At 36.3% G+C, this 21,703-nt stretch overlaps 1 protein-coding gene and 1 long non-coding RNA gene across 5 annotated transcripts in view; one reads left to right on the top strand and one right to left on the bottom strand.

The window, feature by feature from the left end:
- pbx3a (pre-B-cell leukemia homeobox 3a) overlaps positions 1-16,645 on the top strand; it is a 66,717-nt gene extending 50,072 nt beyond the window's left edge. For 2 of the 4 annotated variants that reach the window (XM_079608143.1, XM_079608142.1), the window contains exons 4-11: positions 663-853; positions 3,390-3,525; positions 7,433-7,462; positions 8,753-8,918; positions 10,014-10,091; positions 11,957-12,066; positions 12,779-12,868; positions 15,235-16,645. In XM_079608143.1, the coding sequence (XP_079464269.1) occupies positions 663-853; positions 3,390-3,525; positions 7,433-7,462; positions 8,753-8,918; positions 10,014-10,091; positions 11,957-12,066; positions 12,779-12,868; positions 15,235-15,327 (894 nt within the window). In that variant the 3' untranslated portion in view covers positions 15,328-16,645. The remainder of the gene's footprint in view (positions 1-662; positions 854-3,389; positions 3,526-7,432; positions 7,463-8,752; positions 8,919-10,013; positions 10,092-11,956; positions 12,067-12,778; positions 12,869-15,234) is intronic. The other 2 variants (XM_079608145.1, XM_079608144.1) reach the window with 1 other exon arrangement.
- LOC306996059 lies at positions 11,919-13,167 on the bottom strand. The gene is made up of 3 exons (XR_013796990.1): positions 13,053-13,167; positions 12,746-12,829; positions 11,919-12,015 (listed from the first exon to the last, which is right to left on the bottom strand). It is a non-coding gene; the product is annotated as an uncharacterized lncRNA (long non-coding RNA).
- Positions 16,646-21,703: the final 5,058 nt, after the last annotated feature.

The raw sequence follows: 21,703 nt of genomic DNA, 5'->3' as shown, positions 1-21,703 counted from the left end.
GTGCAACATGTTTTCATTTTATATTTACCGTAGGCTACTTTAATATTTTGTAATTTTCTTCAAATATTTTTTCAATATATGTATTTATTTTTATTTTATTGTTACATTTTTTATTTATTTTAATTTATTTGTATTGTTAGTTTTATTTATTTTCTTCAGATTACTAATTTAATACTAATTTTAGTGCTTAGAATAGTTAGTAGCCAAGGTGTCATTTTACAAATTTTAATCTAATATTTATTTAAAAATATATATATATTTCAGCTTTAAATATATTTATTTATTTTATTTGTTCTTTATTTATTTTATATGATTTTTTATTTATTCATTTTATTTTCAGATACTAATTTTAGTGCTTGAACTCTAATATTTATAATATATTTTTATTTCAGCTTTATTTCAACACTGTAAAAAATTCTAACCTCCTCAACTCAAACTTTTCTAGTGACGGGTCACATCTACATTTTTCAATTGGCCCAAGTGAAATTCTGCAAATTGATCAAATTAAATTAGCAGAATTTCACTTGGGCCAATTGAAAACCTTAGATGTGACCAGTCACAAGAAAATTTTGAGTTGGGGGAGGTTAGACATTTTTTACAGTGAATAAACAGAAATGAATTTGCATTCACCATCAGTTCTGAGTAATTTGATTGGTTCACAGGCGTGCAACGAGTTCACTACCCATGTGATGAACCTGTTGAGGGAACAGTCTCGCACGCGACCCATCTCACCCAAAGAGATCGAGCGCATGGTGAACATCATCCACCGCAAGTTCAGCTCCATCCAGATGCAGCTGAAGCAGAGCACCTGTGAGGCCGTCATGATCCTCCGGTCACGCTTCCTCGACGCCAGGTCAGAGACTCAGCAACATCTACTGTCATGCATTTGCCAGATGCTTTTAGTTTAATCCAGCATAACATTTAATGTATGCATTTGTCCAGCATACTGTATCAGTTTGCTTATTTGAATGAGGTGCAATCCATAATACGCCTCATTTACATAGAAAAGGTTGTGTAGAAAGGCACGGAAAATGAAGAACACATTCTACGGAGCAACGAAGGGGACATGGTTAGGCCACATTACAGTCCATCACATTTCACTTATCACCTGAAGATACGTTAAGATGATTGACAGGACGATGATGGAGGACTTGGTGCGCAACAGATGTATGCATACGTGTGTGTATATGTATATACAGTGTACACACACACACACACACACACACACACACACATATATATATAAATATATACTATATACACACACATATAGGAAGGAGAGATGATTGACAGGACGATGATGAAGGATTTGGTGCGCAACAGATGTATGCACAGTGTATATGTATATACAGTGTACACACACACACACACACACTAATATATATATAAATATATATATATATATATACACACAGACACACATAGGAAGGAGAGATGATTGACAGGACGATGATGGAGGACTTGGTGCGCAACAGATGTATGCATATGTGTGTGTATAAGTATATACAGTGTACACACACACACACACACACATATATATAAATATATACTATATACACACACATATAGGAAGGAGAGATGATTGACAGGACGATGATGGAGGATTTGGTGCGCAACAGATGTATGCACAGTGTATATGTATATACAGTGTACACACACACACACACACACACACACTAATATATATATAAATATATATATATATACACACAGACACACATAGGAAGGAGAGATGATTGACAGGACGATGATGGAGGACTTGGTGCGCAACAGATGTATGCATATGTGTGTGTATAAGTATATACAGTGTACACACACACACACACACACACACATATATATAAATATATATATATACACACACATATAGGAAGGAGAGATGATTGACAGGACGATGATGGAGGATTTGGTGCGCAACAGATGTATGCACAGTGTATATGTATATACAGTGTACACACACACACACATTAATATATATATAAATATATACTATATACACACACACATATACGTATATTATATAAAAACAAACTTTTATGTTAGATGAAACTAATTGAAACATATTTTTTCCTCCAGTCTCATATTTTTTCCATCACCATGTCCCTTCTGGGGCTCCGTAGAATGCGTCATTTCCTTTCCGAGCATAATATTGGTCTCCGGGCACATCATTGTGTAGATAACGCTTGGATTGCTGGTGGTTAGTGAATACGCCCCAGGTTTTTGCTCTGAAATACAAAGCACAAAACTGGTCAGTGAATTCAAACATAATTTTCCCTCTGAGAGACTGTCCTACATATAATGCACTGTAAATAATAAGCATTTGCTTAATAAAGAAACATGATTATTGTTCGTGTGTGTGTTTTTACACATGTAGGTGTTTTTAATGTGTGGGTTTGTTTCTCGTTGTATTGGATGTCCTGAAAGCGTGGCATGTGTGAACGAGTGGGTGATGTGGTAATGTTTTAAGGTCTTGTGAATCCTCTGGGGTATTTCGCTTAAACTGGCAGAGGGATAAGTTGGCTGGGCACAGGAAATTTGCCAATTAGTTCCAGTTGGTTGGTCCAGTTACTTAAAGCTAAGAGTAAATTATGCATACATCTGCTCATCAGAGAATTATTCAAATGATTCTTTGGAATTATTCAAATGCATGCAAATGAGGCAGGCCGCAATTGGTGGGCTCATTGATGACATCATAAAGAGAGAGTGGCTGCTCAGGTCAGATTGAATCTAGTCTCATTGATGAAATTGCATTGCATATGTTTTAAACGTACAACCAAGCATTTAAATATCATATTATTGGTAGATATAGAGTGACGACTGATATTTATATGCATTTTGTGTAAATATCCCATTGACTTTTTGGCCATATAAATATATTTTGCTCAGTTTGGACCTCTGAATAAAATTGAGGTGATTTTTTTGCTCCTCAAGTATGAGATCCATGTTCTCATTATATCATCTGAGCCATAAAAGCCTCAAATATGATATTCAACAAAAAAAAAATATGCAAACTTTGTTCTTTCGATTTTCCATTTAAAAAAATTTGATTTTTCAGACTATCATTTCAGATTTCAGGCTTTACAGGGTTAAGCAAATCAACTGTTTTGGGCCACATCAGGGACTTATAACTTTAGTCCCGTTAATATATACTCCATTGAATAATACATACTTTATGCATTATGGTGTAGTTACAGCATCGACCAGCAGGGGGTCATTCGCGCATGATAACAGCTAAACCTTTGAAAACAATGATTAGGCCTATTTGTGAAATTCTGTGGTGTTGCTAGTGTATATCACACTTAAATAACCTTTAGTATATAACGATACAGAAATGGTTCAGGGTCTAACAATACCAATGATTTATTTTTCTCCATTCTATACTTCTCCAGGAGGAAAAGGCGCAACTTTAGCAAGCAGGCGACAGAGATTTTGAACGAGTATTTCTACTCTCACCTCAGTAACCCGTATCCCAGCGAGGAGGCTAAAGAGGAGCTGGCGAAGAAGTGTGCCATCACAGTGTCGCAGGTGAGTCCAGTCCTCGGCACACGAGCCTTCAGCTGGGAAACAAGAGGAGATTTTATTCACAATCTGAGTAAAAATCACTAACAAATTTGTTAGCGGTAGTCTGTGACACTGTGAAGGTGCCGAGAATTTGGCTCAAAATACAAGTGAAGAAGCAGAGCAAAGCTGCCTAGTGACATCTCCAAACAAACGGGTCGTGATTCAGAGTGAGCGCACAGTTTTCTGCAGCTTGGATCCTGGAAGTAGTTTTCCCATTGCTTTTCTTCATAAAAAACGTCTAAATAAAGTTTAAATAGAGTTTAGCAGAATTTAAAGAGGTCTGCTTTTGAAAATGTACTGTTCTAAGTTATAAAAACCATTAAGAATTGCAAACGATTTGGTCCAAGTTTATATTAAGTGTCTTTAACTACTAGTCAAGTCAAGTCAGCTTTATTTCTATAGCGCTCCATACAATATAGATTGTTTCAAAGCAGCTTTACAGTAGCCGCGTTTCCATTACCCTTCAAATTGTGCAAATTGAAATTGCGAATTGAAAATACGCTCAATGAAGACACATCAATTTTGCAAAAACTCCCATTTATCGCAAAAAAAGTTGTTCCGTTTTTCAGGCAATTCAAAAAATAAATATTTTGTAAAACTGCAATGGAAACCGTTTTTGCACATTTACAGGTCACCTGACTTGGAAGGCGCAGTGTGTTTGGACAGAATACGAGACAGAGTTATTTATTAAATTCATAAAAGACAAAAGAATTACAGGAATAGTGGATTCTAAACCTCAAAGAAATGCCACAATCAAGACTTCGGAGCAGAAATGAGTGAGAAACTCCTCATATGTGCCGCTCACAGTATAAGGGTCTTTCCTTTCCATTAATGCTTGGATAACACACATACGTCTCCTTCCGTTAATAATAACAATTTCTAGTGCGGTGGCTGTGATATATAAACCTACTAACCGTTGCCATGATTTTTAAAATGACTTATCGCGAGAGGAAAAAATTACGCTTTAGTCGCATAACACCGGTTAATGGAAATGCCGTCATTTCGCAATAGTTTTGTATCGATATTTAGAAGAAATTGCTAAAGTTTTGCGCAAATCTGTAATGGAAATGCGACTACTGATAACAGGAAAATAATGATTCAATGATGCAAACAGTTCATCTCGGCTGTACAGCAGCTCTAAAAGAAAGTAGTGTTATTCTTCAGCTGAAGTCAGTTCAGTGTTGATTCAGTTCTGTTGTAAAGATCAGCAATTATTAATAGTTAATTTAATCTATAAAGCAGTTCTGCAGAAAAAGTGTCATCGTCCAGCTCAGTTCAGTTCTCATCCAATAGTGTCAGTGCAGTCCGATCAATAATATTGTTGAATATTAAGTGTCTCCAACCAAGCAAGCCAGAGGCGACGACAGTGGCAAGGAACCCAAACTTCATCAGGAGACAGAAATGGAGAAAAAAACTGGGTTGAAACCAGGATTAGTCGGCCAACGAACAAAGATTCAGGCAGCATCACGAGTCAGAATTCAGATCAGAATCGGTCAAATATTTCTTCCAGTTCCCTTTGCTTGAAGATCGCATTCATCACGCCAGTATTGAGATGAAGCTGGTCATAGGGTCTGTCTGAGGACTTGTGGTCTCTGCTGAGGATCTGAGCCGATGTCTGTCGTGTCGATGAGGTCTTCACAGGGGAGAGTCTAGTTGACAGGATCTCTGCTGACATTCAGGGCTGAGTTGTGGCGCGTCTAGTCCTAGTCCTGGTCCTCCATCTGATCTGGATCCGGCGGACTACGGTGACCTCGGGATAAGGATGAGACAGAGAGGCTAATATTAGCGTAGAAGCCATTCTTCTTCTGATGTAACGAGTACATCAGGTGTTATAGGAAGTGTTCCCGGTTCCGGCTGACCTCATTTATGCAGCCTAACAATCCTTGATGTGATAATGTGTTATGTGTATGCCAGGTTAAAGAGATGTGTTTTCAGTCTAGCTTTGAACTGACAGAGTGTGTCTTCTTCCCGGACAATGTTAGGAAGACTGTTCCAAAGTTTTGGTGCTAAGTAGGAAAAGGATCTACCGCCAGCAGTCGATTTTGATATTCTAGGTATTATCAACTGGCCGTAATTTTGAGATCGCAGTAGACGTGAAGGACTATAATGCGTTAAGAGCTCGCTCAAGTACTGCGGAGCTAAACCATTTAGTGCTTTGTAAGTAATTAGCAAGATTTTAAAATGTATGCGGTGTTTAATTGGAAGCCAATGCAGTGTTGACAGAACCGGGCTAATATGGTTGTACTTCCCAGTTCTAGTAAAAACGTTTTGGACCAGCTGTAGTTTGTTTATTAAGCGTGCAGGGCAACCACCCAGTAGAGCATTACAATAATCTAGCCTTGAGGTCATGAACGCATGAACTAACGGTTACGCATTTGTCATTGTAATTTAGATGTGTTTTTAAGACGGAAAAATGCAGTTTTACAGATGCCAGAAATGTGGCTTTCATATGAAAGATTGGTATCAAAGAGACACCCAGGTTCCTGACGACGAAAGTGGTCACATGGTACAAGTAGGAGCTCTCAGAAAATTCTCACATTACAATAATGACGACGAGTTTTTTACAACTTTTTACAAGTTGAAGTCTCGTAATTGCAGTAATTTCGACCTCATGGCGTGAACGCATCTTTACTTCAAATGTTAGTACATACTAGTAGATAAAGACACTTAATATAAAGTGCGACCAACAATTTAATCTATTCAATTGGTTGTTGTGTCTAATCTAATCTGAAAAGACAACTACTGACTTTTATGCTCCAATTTCCCATTTTAACTAACGTTAAGTAGGTAGCTAGTTAGTCTCAGCCTCAGCACGTAAACCTTAGCTGCAAGTAAACTATATACCGGTAGATATCTATGTGCAGAATTGTATAATCTAGTCTAAACTAGTCAATTATCATTACTTTTGGACACAGAATCCAAATCATAAAATCTATTAACACTAATTTTTCAGATAAATCCACCCCTAAAATGACACATAAATGAACTGAACTTTAGTTGCATGAGACTGCTAGACCATGTTATTTTTTTTATTATTTATGTACTATTACAGTTTCCATTCATGGAAGCTTGTTTCTGCCGCAGAATAATACAATTTTTGTGACTTTTAATCTCACAATTCGGACTTTTTTTCCTCACAATTGTGAGTTTATATCTTGCGAGTCAAAGAAAAAGTCAGAATTGTGAAATTCTGATTACCTTTTTATGTTGTACTCAGTGGCGGAAACAACAAGCCTCCATATCCATTCATATTTTAATATATTTTGCATATATATATATATATATATATAATATTTAAGAATCGCTCGAAATTCATTTTTCATTTATTTCAGTTTGTAGTTTAAACTTAACTGCATTTAATTTTAATTTAATCAAATGCAGTTAAGTTTAAATGCGGTTAAGTTGTTAATTCAGGATTGTGGGTAATGTAGTTCTTTACAGGAAATTATAGAAACAATATTGTTAAGTAGGAATCACACTGACACAGATTAACTGATTTTTTTTTTTTGGTAAATAAAGATAATCAGAGTTTATGTTTTCAGTATTTCTACTTCTACATTTCATGTTTAAATAAATGTGTTACTTGCAGTCTCTTTGTAAATATATCTGAAATTTACTAGCAATTGTTTCGAAGTAAATCCTACACCAAATTTATTTTCAGTGTAGGATCCTATACCAACCCCCAGTTTATACACTATCTCTCTGAATGGCATTCTTACTTCCAGAGGCCGACTGTTGCTCTCAAATGAACTTTCTATCCTTTATTCAGCCTGTTTAATGGGAGCGGGTGTTGTTTGTGTAACGGATGGGTGTGTGGGGTGTACAGGAAGTCGTAACTGTAAAAAAAAGCCCCTTCTTTTTGTGCCCTTAGGGGAAGGGAAGCACCATCACTGTGTCACAGGTATGTCACTAAAACACGCGTCCGTCTGTCCTCTGTGTTGTCTGTCGATGTCTCTGTGTGCTGAACAACGGTCATTCTTCACAGACCGCGCTGGAAATGCTAGTGTTTGAGCGGCCATAAGACAATGCATACATTTACTGGCCACTGGGAACAGTCACATGCCTTTTTGCACTTGGATCATGTCCTCTGGCTGTCTTTTATTGGCTCCCGAGATTATGACATCAGCGAGGCGTTTTTATTGCGCATCTTCAACTGTTCCGCCTCCCGTTGGCAGTTTAAAGCCGGTTTGGAGATATTTTATGAAGGAGCCATTGCTCGGGGTGGATGTGATTTTAATATGTCTGGGTTTGTAGCAACGTTAATATTCTTTTGCACAAGGTTGGTCCATTTATAACCGTATGAGAATAACAGTCGCTGTAAAACACATATAAACATGGTTTTCTGAGAACCTGTAAATGTTTTGTTTGCTGCATATACAGTACTTCATTGGACTATGCAATGAAAATTTTATGAATTCTATAAATGCGACAGGTAAATGTCATGAAAACTGTCAGGAACGTGTCTGGGTGACTTTTTTTTTCATTGTCGGGGAACATTTTATTATTTTAATTTAAATAAATGTCACAATACAAAAATGTTAATGGTCCTTAAAAAGGCTTCCTTCTTTTTATGCAAAAAACCCCCCACTACTGGTAAAAAGTTTGGAATAATTAAAACATGACAATTCAATTAAAACATTCTTTAATGTTTTTGAAAGAAGTCTTTTATGTTCATCAAGGCTGCATTTATTTAACAGTAACATTGTGAAATATTAAAATGTGAACTGTAAAAGCAAAACTGTTTTAAACTTTCAACTGTTATTAATAAGCACCAATAATAACTGAGCAGCAAATCATCATATTATATTTATAATGATTTCTGAAGGATCATGTGACACTGAAGACTGGAGTAATGATGCTGAAAATTCAGCTTTGATCACAGGAATAAATTACATTTCACTATATATTTACATAGAAAACAGTTGTTTTAAATTGTAATAATATTTCACAATTTTACAGTATTTTTGACCAAATAAATGCAGCCTTGGTCAGCAGAAGAGACATTGTCAAACGCATAAAACAATCATAGCGACCTCAAACTTTCGAATGGTACTGTATAATTTTTTTTTGCTGTTGTTGATTTTGGGATAAACAATTATAATATATTTTATTATGTATAATATAATATTTTTATAGCATTTCCTTGTGAGATTCATCCACATTTGCCTCTCTCTCTCGCTCTTTATCTCAGGTGTCGAACTGGTTTGGTAATAAACGTATTCGCTATAAGAAGAACATTGGTAAATTCCAGGAAGAGGCGAATCTGTACGCAGCGAAGACAGCGGTGACGGCGACTCAGGCCGTAGCGGCCGCTGTACACAACAGCCAGACCAACTCGCCCGCAACGCCCAGCTCTGGTACACACACACACACACACACACACACACACACACACACTATGAACGAGACCCCCGGGCTAGTTGTCACTAATGTTTTGAGTCCATTTGCACAAATACTTGTTTTCTTTATTAGTCGTTTTGCATGTTGGTTTCAAATATAAACATTTGTTGTCCAAATCAGTGGTATCCTTAAATAAATTGCCAATTATTAACAGGTAAATTACTTAAAGGGGTGGTAAAATGCCCTTTTCACAAGATGTAAAATAAGTCTCTGATGTCCCCAGAGTGTGTGTGTGAAGTTTTAGCTCAAAATATCCCACAGATATTTTTATATAAGCATGTTAAAATTGTCACTTTTTGAGGGTGAGCAAAAACACACCGTTTTGTGTCTGTCCCTTTAAATGCAAATGAGCTGCTGCTCCCGGCACAGGGGGCGGAGCTTCAACAGCTCGTGTCCTTTTACCTCACACACACATGCACTGAACATTTCAAAAACTTTTAGCCTTTTATGTTCAAACCGGAGTCAGACAAAGATGGAGAGACCCAAGAAGAAGTGACAACATGTAGAAGAACAGGACATTTCTGAATGGGTAGTTGATGAATTTATGTAGATTATGTGTAGTTATCTTCTAGTTATTGATTAGCATATTCTGGCAGGATAATCTATAAATCGCGGCAATTTCTTTAAAAGCAAATTTCTTCCTTTGCTTTGAACTTTGAGCGTTGTAACTTTGCAGATGTTGTTTATGATCAAACAGAAACATTACACACTAACTAAAGTTAGAAAAGTGAAATCATAATCAACCACCCCTTTAAATAGTGACAACCACTGTGACAAAATGTCCTGCTATAACGGTCAACAAGTGTTAAATGAACTGTATCTTTTTTCCTAGGCAGTAAGAGTGGACATATTTAATAGCTTTTTTTTGTAGTCAGAACTTTTAAGGTTTGTGTCTACACAGAAAACATTCACTTGTGTAAAAATTGTGACAACTTGCCCCGCTCTCCCCTATATTCCACATACAGCAGATCTAGTCTAATTGTTTGAAATGAGTAATTTAAGAGTTTAAATGGGTTCTGTTCTGAGTCAAATGTCTGTCGTTTTCTCTTCAGGTTTTCAGATGAAAGATGAAGACTTTCAATTGGATGGAACCGAAGATAAAAACAATCTGTTAAACAACATTTTCACTGGTAATGCGACTTGAAGACACTTCCTGCGAATTACAGTGAACTTCCTGTCTCTGTGTTCAGTTGTGTATGTGCATATACAGTGACCCCCCAAAAAATATCCATGTGGATAATTATTTTAACCCTGTAAAGCCTGACAAGCTTTTTCTTTTTTTAAATGGAATGCTTTATTAAAGGATAATTCCGGTATTTAACACCTTGAGTCTATATTGTAGTTTGTTTTGGATGAACAAGAGTGGTGGACAACATTTTTTTGACAATGGTTCCTCTCTCAAGTTTTTGACTATAATAGAATTGGCCATGGACCCATTTAACATTGGAGTCAATGGGCATGTCCGAAAATGTCATTAAAACAGCCAATAATGTTCGTTTACAAAATTGTTAAACTCACCGAGTGGTTAGTGGTGTTCGTTGATGATTATAAACAATATATCGTCGCAATATATGATTCCAATCCGTTTATTTTGCTATAGTGGAACTATTTTTTCAGAACCGTGTAACTTCCGCTCAATATTTGATCACACTCCCGACCACTTGATGGCGATAACCGATGTTTATGTCTCGCGGGACACTCACGGTCACAGTCGAGTTCAACTTCATATTGCACTGGACAGTGGTCACGTCTTTAAATATTTTCAAGGTTTTGTTTGTTTATTTCGCTTACTCTCCCGGAGCACAGTTGCTCTGCTCGCTAGCCTTATGAGAAACGGAAGCGAGCAAAAAGACTACATCGACCAAATGTAAACAGCCCCCTTTCCGTTTCCGTTAGCGCATTTATATTAACGAGCACTCAGTCCTTCAACAGAATTCCATGGGATTTTACAAAATGACGAATAAAACACGACAGAAACTGTATTTCGCAACACTTTTTGTTTCTGGAACATCAACTAACATCACTAATCACTCTGTGAGTTTAACAGTTTTGTAAACGAACATTATTGGCTGTTTTAATGACATTTTCTGACATGGCCATTGACTCCAATGTTAAATGGGTCCATGGCCAATTCTTTTATAGTAAAAAACTCGAGAGAGGAACCATTGTCAAAAAAATGTTGTCCACCACTCTTGTTCATCCAAAACAAACTACAATATAGACTCAAGGTGTTAAATACCGGAATTATCCTTTAAATGTTTAGTATCATAGAGTATCATATTTGATACATCAGGCTTTTGTGGCTCATATACTATGATATAGTGAGAACATTGAATTTATACTCGAGGATAAAATAATACCTCAATGTCATTTCAAAATGTGATATTTATATGGCCAAAAATTAAGATGAAATTCTGATCGCTTGTTGTAATGTAAATCAACAGTACAGCAGACTACTTAAAAATGCATATAGTCGTCACTCTATATTTCACAATAAAATGTCTTAGTAAGGTGATATTTAATTGCTCAGTTTTATTATCAAAGTGTAGTATTTTAAAAACATATAATGCACTGCAATACAATGATGACTGAGTAATAAAAGTTCCTCAAAATCCTGATGGATCACATTTGATACTCACATTTAAAAAAAAATCTAACAAATAATGTATGGATAATCAAGTGAAGTTGCTTCAGTCCATCTAGAAATATTACTAACAATAAAAAAAGATATTCTTATGTTTATCGTATAAAAATCAGTGCAGAAAGACACGTGAACCAGGACCTGAAGTGGGAAGTTTTTACAATTCCTTCTAAAGGCCTTTTACTTGCTAAAGCTGTATAATCAGACGACAGAAGGCATGTAGTAGATTGTGTGCAACAGGTTTGATCATGTATTGCTGGGGCTTAGAAATTTGATACAGTAATATGATACATGCAAACATTAAAAGTTCACTGAGCATGTTCACAGACTCACTGTTCCTCCGTCTCTCTGCAGGGTCTTCGGGTTCGTATAGTTTGCCAGGTTCAGGAGACATGTTTATGAGCATGACCAGCCTGAACGGTTCATACCAGCCGGCCCAGGTCCCCGTCCCAGGACAGACACAGGTAACACACACACACACACACGCACACACCATAATATAACTTAAATGTCTTTTATGCTCACCAAGGCTGCATTTATTTAATAAAAAAAATTGTGACATTGTAAAATATTATTACAATTTAAAACAACTGTTTTCTATTTGAATATATGATCAAATGTAATTTATTCCTGTGATCAAAGCTGAATTTTCAGCATCATTACTCCAGTCTTCAGAGTCACATGATCTTCAGAAATCAGTCTAATATGATTATTTGCTGCTCAAGAAACATTTCTGGTTATTATCCATGTTGAAATCAGTTGTGCTGCTTCATATTTTTGTGGAAACCGTGATACATTTTTCCAGGATTCTTAGAATGAATAGAAAGTTCAAAAGAAAAGCATTTATTTGAAATATTTTGTTGTTGTTGTAATATTATAAATGTCTTTACAGACACTTTTGATCATGTCACACTAACCCAAAACTTTTGAATGGTAGTGTGTATGTATATATATATATATATCATATATATATATATATATATATATATATATATATATATATCATATACAGTATGTATATATATATATCATGTACAATGTATATATCATATATATATATATATACATGAAATATGTGTCTAGAATGCCAGTAATATACCAATAATATCACATAAAAAGACGTTTTGCTTCATTATTTCTCACCGTTTATGATGTCCTGTCTTTCTCTCTCCGCAGGGAGACTCCATACGTCACGCCATCGGTCAGTCGTTGGGTTACAGCGATGGTCTGCGGGGAAACCCACTTTACAGCCCTCATGGCTTGAACGTAAGTGTGTTATTTGAAAGCAAAACACTTAAGCCAGAAGAATATTCCGTGCAAGTATGCAAATGCAGATGAAAATGCTTGGACACTTTCAACTAAACAAACAGACTTAAATCTGCACCAAAAGCTTTAGTGTAAAAGTGCTTTAGGGTTTGAATATCCCTCACACACACACACACACACACACCGTCTCATGTGGTGGCGAGGGAATAATCTCTTCACAGCAGGTCTCCTGGAGTCATTCAGAAAGACGTTGTATGATCAAACCGTCGCTCCATGAGCCGACAAAGACGACAGCCGAGATTAAGACACGGAGAGGTGATGCTGCTTCTGTGAAAAGGCAAAGATAAACGTATGGATTCATATTAATATCCGCACACGCACACAGGGCTGTTTGCTGGGATAGAAAGCAAATGCGTTCTGTTTCCATTTTCCAAAATGCATCTAATAACACAACGACATGCACGGCTCGTGGCAGTATATATCTGCCTTCTTATTGAACCACACACTCTCTCTCTCTCTGAGCGAATTTGCGGTCCATTTCCTTATCACTATAATAAAATATGAAACTGGAATTGCCTGCAGCTTTGTACAGATGTGAATAGCATCTTCCCAGATGAGGTTTGATAAGACATGCTTTATAATGGAGTCACAGCGTTAAAGGTTCATTTATCTATTGAGGCAGCCACGTCGAGGAAGAAGCATAATACTAATGCGAGAGGAAGAGAATCAGCCATAGCCTTATCACAAAGACAAATTAAGGGCAGTATGAATCGCTTCAGACGTCATAGACACTTACTAATATTTGTACACAACCTTCACATTACAAAAACAATGATTTCAGAATTGGTTTAAGTGTTGGTTTACAGTTAAAATATCTAAAGATCCTTGAAATTAGTTTATAGTACCGTATAGGATATTAAGAGTTGTTTTTCAAATACAAGGCTTGTTGATACCAATCACAGATTATTATTTTTATAAACAAGTAAAAAAAAAATCTGCCAGTGTAAATAACAAAAATACCAACATCTTAAAATTAGACCACAAAATTACCCAAAAAAACAAGAATAGGAATTTTTCTATGTAGAATCTAGCTAGTGTTGTAAAGTTGACTCTTTCCAGCCTAGATAATTATGACAAATGTTGAGTTAGATTGACTAAACATGACAAAAAATAACATCAATATTGACCAGAATGTTTGTACTTAGCTTAAGAATTCAATTAAATCACTCAATTAATTAAATCAAACAATATGCATCTTATTTATTTCCACAAGTAAGTCTAAAAGTCTTCTGGTCTGGCCTGGTTTAAGATGTAATACCAATTACAGATTTTTTTTTTATATAAACAAGTTAAAAAAAAGTGAGAAAAAATCTGCCAGTGTAAATAATAAAAATAACAACATCTTAAAATTAGACCAAAAAATTACACAAAAAACAAGAATAGGAATTTTTCAATGTAGAATCTAACTAGTGTTTAGCTAGACTCTTTCCAGCCTAGATCATTATGACAAATGTTGAGTTAGATTGACTAAACATGACAAAAAATAACATCAATATTGACCTGAATGTTTAGCTTAAGAATTAAATTAAATCAAACGATATAATATCTTATTTATTCTCCACAAGTAAGTCTGGAAGTCTTCTGGTCTGGCCCGGTTTAAGCTGGTTTCCTAAGCAGTGTTGTGAACAGTTACTTTTAAAAAGTGTTATAATATTGCCTTACTTTCTAGAAAGTAACTAGTTACTTTTAATGGAAAGTAATGCTTTACAGTATTTTTGTGTTACTTTTTTTTCTCGAAGGGACGGGCCCTTTCAAAACAAATGCATTTAATTATTGCATGTTTGTGTAATATTCTGAGTTTCACTGTTTTTAATCATTTTGAGGAATACTGAATCTGTGCAAGTGAGACGAGTAAATGCTCACATTTAGTCTAGATCTACAATAAGCATCATGTTCACACAGCACACACACTTATGATTTCTCTCAACATGGGAACAGGAGAGCTGTCAGTCAATACATGATGGGGAAACAAAGTAACTTGCGATACTTAGTTACTTCGATGTTTTGTTTACATTTTTAGAGTAATGCATTACTTTAGTTACTTGAAATAAGTAATCTGATTACATTACTCAAGTTACTTGTGTCCTAAGTGTCCAAAAAGCTTCTAAAAGCGTATGAATAGACCAGTCTGAACATGGTTAGGCTGGTTTAAACTGGATTTTGTTTCCGCATGGCGAACAACAGTTTGGACAAAATGGATACAAACAGTTTTATCTGATCTTACTCTCAGAAATCAATACCGGCTAATGTTTCCATTCTGACTTTAATTACACCTCTCAAATAGTCTCGTGTGTGTCTCTCTCCAGGGTAACGGTGGCTGGCACGATGCGGTCACTCCGTCTTCTGTGACGTCTCCTATAGAGGGAGCAAACAGCGTCCACTCGGACACCTCTAACTGACCCGTCCGAGAACCCGCAGGACAACTCAACAGCATCTCCAGCGAGAACACGGGAATGAAACGCGGACTGGTTCTTCAGTGGCTTTCTTTGACTAAAAACACACCAGAGGATTGATGGCGCCAGCTTTCTTTCCAAAACTGGTGATGCCTCGATAAACATGGCCAACATGTACGATTGTGGAGACAAGGGATGCTTGTGTCATAATCTCTGTGAACATCTTTGAATAGGTTTAAAAATAGATCATGATTTAAATTGACTTGTATCACTGTCTTCTTGCACAGTACAGTGTGTTCGTTCTTAAGTGTGATTTTCCTCTCACAGATCACCGACTGATTTTTTTAAACTGTATTTTTAATGATTTAACTTGAGCATTAATGCTATTCATAATAATAAAGGTCAATGACATCTTAGTTTTAACAAATTATGACAATAATTGACATCAACAACAACCCTGCAGTCATGCATATTCAGATTCAGCTATTTATATTCAGGTACAATGTACCAAGATCACTACATCAAAAGAGCAAAGCTGTAGGCTTCCAGAAGTAACATGCCTTTGATAATGTCCATAAAGGAGAAGTATACTGTATGAAGTGACTGTATATGTGGAGATGGTTGGTTTCTTTCAGGTCCAGGTTGGCTCACAACTCCTCATTGAACAATGTTTTGAAATGTCTATGGAGAAAATGCATGGAAAATATACTTCTGTTCAGCTCTGCTATCATCAGTAACAGTTTGCATCTGAAACATTTCTCAAATGATCCATTCTTGCACTCTTAAAAATAAAGCTTCCAAGGTTTTTTTTTTTTTTACAGTGATGCCAGATAGAAAAAAATTTTTGGTTCCACAAAGAACCTTTCAGTCAAGTTTTTCTTAGTGTGAAGAACGTTTTACAACCTTTTTCCACTATAAAGAATGTCGAAAGTAATGGAACCATTGAATAACTTTTATTTATAAGAGTGTAGAGCTACTGTTGACAGATCATGCAAACCAGATTTGTATTTAATAATGCCATTTAAATGATAAAAAAGCATTTTTGAAATTGTTTTCCCCTTACTCCATACATTAATGCTCCGTATGACAGAATACACTGATTCTTTTAAAGTTTGCTATACTTTTAACTACTCTTTGGGTTTTTAATTTGCAATGTCTTTTAAAAAGGTTGTGATATTTAAAAAAATATGTTCTAATGTATTAACAGAATTTACACTGAGCAACTCTCTATGAAGAAAAAATCATGTAATATTATTAGTTTTTGATAAAGGAAATACTTGTATTTCTGGCCAAACAAGTGTTTCAATAAACATTTTGAACTGAGATTCTTAAGTCTGGTATTATATAAACTCATCATGCACGGCAACTAACTGGAACTGGACGCCCATTTGTAGTGTTTTCCCCATTCATGTTTAATGGTTAAGTTAGTGCATACAGTATTCGGATTGTCAGAGAGCTTTTCTGCCTTGTTGAAGCATTATGTTGTGTTCAATGTTCATATGTATTTCACTCTGCATGCTGTAGTCAGTTGGCAATTACCTTCAGACTCTACAGCCAAACATATTTCTGCTTTTCAACATATATAAGTATATATATACGTGCATAATGCGTCATTTGGGACACAATTTTTTTCTCTTCTTTTTTTGTGTGCCAATTGTATCATCTGCCAGACAGAAGTGCCTAGGAAAAGTAAAAATAGCAGCCTACACCTCTCCCCAACTAGCCATGTGATTTAATTCTTAAATCAAAAAGTTTGTGCAAAAAGTATGAGCAATAGGAATTCAACAAATGTGCCAAAATCAATAAAACTGTCCTAATAGTAACAATAATGTTTGCAAAACATCTACAAATGAAGCGCAAAGGGGTTAAAGAAAGACTAAAGCTTGTGTTGAGTTGATCTGTTTGATTGTTAACATCTTAATATAAACCACACACACACACACACACAGAGAGAGAAAGAGACGGCATCGTCAGCTTTGGCAAACTGAGCTTCATTAATAATTCCACCTGAGTGGCAATAAATCTGTGGTGGTTCTCGATGAAACGGCAACACACCCTCATAAATCAGTGAGATTACAGCACGATATTTCACGATCTCACGTCTATTTCTGTCAGTCGAACTAATAGCCTCTGCCGATCCCTCACAGTGATAGCTCATGAATCCGAGATTTGTTTTCAAAATGTCAACGGTGCAATATGCAATCTCACTGACAGCGGCAAAATGCCCTTTAATTATTTATTTACCCTCCACTGTCAGTTAAAGGGCTGAGGGGTCAGGAAGAAACGCGAGCACGCGTCCAATGCATTAATGAGACGTTTCTATGAAAAATTCCTTATGAAGATCAAAACCGCACAGGAGGCTGGAACCGGCCATTGATGAAACGTCCACAGCATATGATTCTTTGTGCAGCCTAATTGCAATTCAATCGCCTATTTAGGGTGAGAGATGTGTTTCTCTGTGATGTGAATTTAGCACAAGTTGTTCCCCTCTCAAAATAATGTGTCAGTATTGACAAGCAGCTAAATAACCTTTTGCTGGCGGAGGACTACATTTGATCTGCATTTACTACAGGAGCGTTGGAAAACACAGCTTGCAAGTCAACATACAGTCATGAAAATTGAGTCTTTCTCAGCACTGCACATTATTCTGAAGAAGAAGAAGAAGAAGAAGAAGAAAAGCTGTCTTTGTAACATTTAATCAAAAGTCATAAGTTACTCTGACTCTGGCACAACTTTCCTTTCGGCCACAGTCAAGCCCTCTTGTTGTATTGAGACACTTCGAATCCCTGCATATAAAAACCAAGACGTTCTTCTTGTTGAATATCGCAGTTGACTTAGAAAAAAAGCCACATTAAAGGGATAGTTCACCCAAAAATGAAAATTCTGTCAGTAATTACTCTCCCTCATGTTGTTCCTTCCCCATAAGACTTTTTGTAAGATATTTTTGATGAAATCTGAGCCTGAGTCTGAGTGTGTTTGCGTAGTATATCTGCGCAGCGCGTCTGTGTTGACGCAGACAGACAGATATACACAGACAGATATATTATGCAAACACACTCAGGACCACGGAGAATGGATATCCATATATAGCTAGATGTCTTAAGGCGGAGTCTCGAACGGCATCACCGGCGGCCATCTTGTCACAGACAAGCTTTCTGGCGGGCTCTGTGGTTCCTGATGTAAGGCGAGTGATCTGTACAAATACTCTTATCTCGCTGAAATCTTGATGGATTTACAAACGGTTTGGTTTCTTACAAATGTTATTAACGTGGCTATAATTCTAGATGATTGAACATGTTGACATATATAATATTATAATTATTGATTAGTATGCACATGCAGTGTCATAACTACATCTCTGACGTTTATAACAAACCAACCCGTTTGAAAATCGGTAGAAAATTGAGCAAGTTATGTTTATTTAAAAAGTACATGCACCATTAAAACACAATGTTACGAGTGAGCGAGCTGACTGTGGCAAGATGGCCGCCAGGTGCGGACGTCGACCTCCATTGGCCAGCAGCGCGGACGAGACATCTAGCCTTTATTATATGATATCTATGGTAGGAACAACATGAGGGTGAGTAATTACTGGGTGAACTATCCCTTTAAGGAATTTAAATGGGTTGCAAACGCTATATCTAACATTATAACTATAAGCTACTCTTAACTAGCCTAAGCTACTAACAAACTTATAGAAACAAACATGTGTTTTTCCCATTGAATAAAGTTAATGCATTTCCAGGTTAAAGTTAACAAGCATTCTCTTGTTTTAAGGTTGTATGTATTTATTGGACAACAAGACACAAATAATTAAAGATATAATTCTTAGTTTGCAGTGTAGCATCGCTACTTTTAGCTACTTAAGTCACCAACACAACATGTCACTAATGGTCTGATCACCTTCTGTAGAGTCAAAATAACTGTATTATTAGCATATTATCTGACCACCCCTGTGGCTACAGAAAGTCTCTGTGGAATAGAGATGCCACACACACACACACACACACACACACACACACACACACACACACACACACACACACACACACACACACACACACACACACACACACACACACACACACACACACACACACACACACACACCCTGAGGACAGTATCTGCTCATTAGTGTTCACCATGCTGCTTGTGACACCATTAAAAGTAAACAAAAACCAGGCGTTTTTCCCTCTAGCCGTGAGCTATAAGAATCAGAATTGTACATTAAGGAAATTAAGGTAAAAGGTGTCTGAGGTTAAAGACACCAAATGCTTTATAGCTTTAAAAAGCATGCAACTTTTGTACAATGGCGTTCAGGATTGGGCTGATATAAAGTAAAGGAAAGCACGAGGTGAAGCCCAACGCTAGCATCTCTGCAGCCAGCAGGCATCATAAAGAGTATGCAAATCACACCGCCTGTCTGCCTCGTTAATATTAAACATGGCTTATTAGACAGAGCAAAAGCCTGACCCCTGGAGCGGCTCACACACCTCCTGAATAATTAATGCGTCTGATTATGTTAATCAGGAGCGTTCCAGGAGAGGAGTGTGTGGGGATTTGCTCGAGGTGTGGGACGACTCGTGCCATGGGCTTTGCTTTTTATCTCCTGTCAACTCAATCTGCGTTACGCCGCTACACGCTTCGGGTTTTTTTCGTGATCCTAAAGAACAGGTCCTACTTATTCAAAATACGAATTTGTTATTGCCATTTGCAGCAGAATTATTGTTCTACTTTGCTATTTTATACAACAATATACACTAACAGACACATTTTTTTAATGTTTTAAAAGAAGTCTCTTCTGCTCACCATGGCTACTTTATTTGATCAAAAATACAGTAAAAACAGTAATATTGTGAAATATTATTACAATTTAAAATAACTGTTTTTCTATTGTTATTCCTGTGATCAAAGCTGGATTTTCAGCATCATTACTCCAATCTTCAGTGTCACATGATCTTCAGAAATCATTCTAATATGATGATTTGCTGTTCTGCAGCTCAATTATTAATAATGGTTCCTTATTACGTATTATCATCATCAATGTTTTTGCTGCATAATTATTATTCTTTTTTAAACCGTGAATCATTCTCTGATGAATAATGTTCTAAAGAACATCATGTTTTTCAAATAGAAATCTTTTGTAACATTATAATGTCTTTAACTGTCCCTTTTGATGGATTTAATGCATCCTTGCCGAATAAAAGTATATATATATATTTTTTTTTTTAAATCTTATACAATTGAATGGTAGTGTATCACAGTTTACACAAAAACTGTTTTCAACATTGATAAAAATCTAAAATGTTTCTTGAGCAGCAAATCATCATTACAATGATTTCTGAAGGATTATGTAACACTGAAAACTGAAGTAATGATGCTGAAAATTCAGCTTTGATCACAGGAATAAATTATGGTTTAAATAAAATATATTTAAATAGAAAAAAGTTATTTTAAATTGTAATAATACTGTACTTTTGATAAAATGCAGTCTTGGTATGCATACACTCTAAAAATGCTGGGTTGTTTTAACCCAATACAAACATGAACAAACTCAAACAATGGGTTAAAAATGTACTTAAAAAATTAACCCAACGTCTGGATTTGTACATATTTGACCCAAATTTGGGTTGAAACAACCCAACCTTTATTAATTAGAGTGTAACAGAGTTCTTTCAAAAACATTTAAAAAAGCTTAATTATTCCAAAATGCATATAATACCCATAATCCTCGGTCACTGTAAATAAATGGAACTGTGCTAAAAACTGACCTCAGCGAACACCTGAGATGTTTAGCTGTGTGTTGGAGAAGTGTGCAGGTCATTTTTTACACTGCAGATCTTCACACAAAGGCAAAGGGCATTTGACTGACTGACCTCCTCTTGACCCCTCACTTCTACGGGATCTTCCATTCCCGCTGCTTTTCCTCTGGGGATGAAGACCAGCAATGAATGACCAGCAGATCCCATGGAAGAAGATCCAATCAGTCACCGCTGAACAGAACCGCCCAGCGAAACCCATCAGGGATAAAGATGGCCACGGGGTCTCGTCTTCAGAGAGAAACGGCCCCAGAAATGATACGATCAGCATCTGTCGGTAAGGCTGCGCTCAAGGCCATTTTTTAGCTTCAATATCCTGAAGGAGAAGATGAAGATGATTGCCAAAATAATGACTTTGTGGGGCTGGAAAAAAGATTTATATGATATATGTAGGCTACGGACAAAAGATGAGATTTAGTGAGTGATGAAATACATTTTTACCATCCCAGCAAAAGCTTATAGGCTACCTTATTTGCCAGAGAAACAATAAGTGCATCTTTAGTATTTTGTGTTTGAACTTCCGTTTTTTACACAAAAACTGTTTTCAACATTGATAATATGTT

This window comes from Phoxinus phoxinus (genome assembly GCF_949152265.1).
Source record: "Phoxinus phoxinus genome assembly, chromosome: 3".
In the NCBI taxonomy this organism is placed as follows: domain Eukaryota; kingdom Metazoa; phylum Chordata; class Actinopteri; order Cypriniformes; family Leuciscidae; genus Phoxinus; species Phoxinus phoxinus.
Note: the sequence above shows the minus strand (reverse complement) of the source record. Positions and strands in the feature narration are given on the sequence as shown.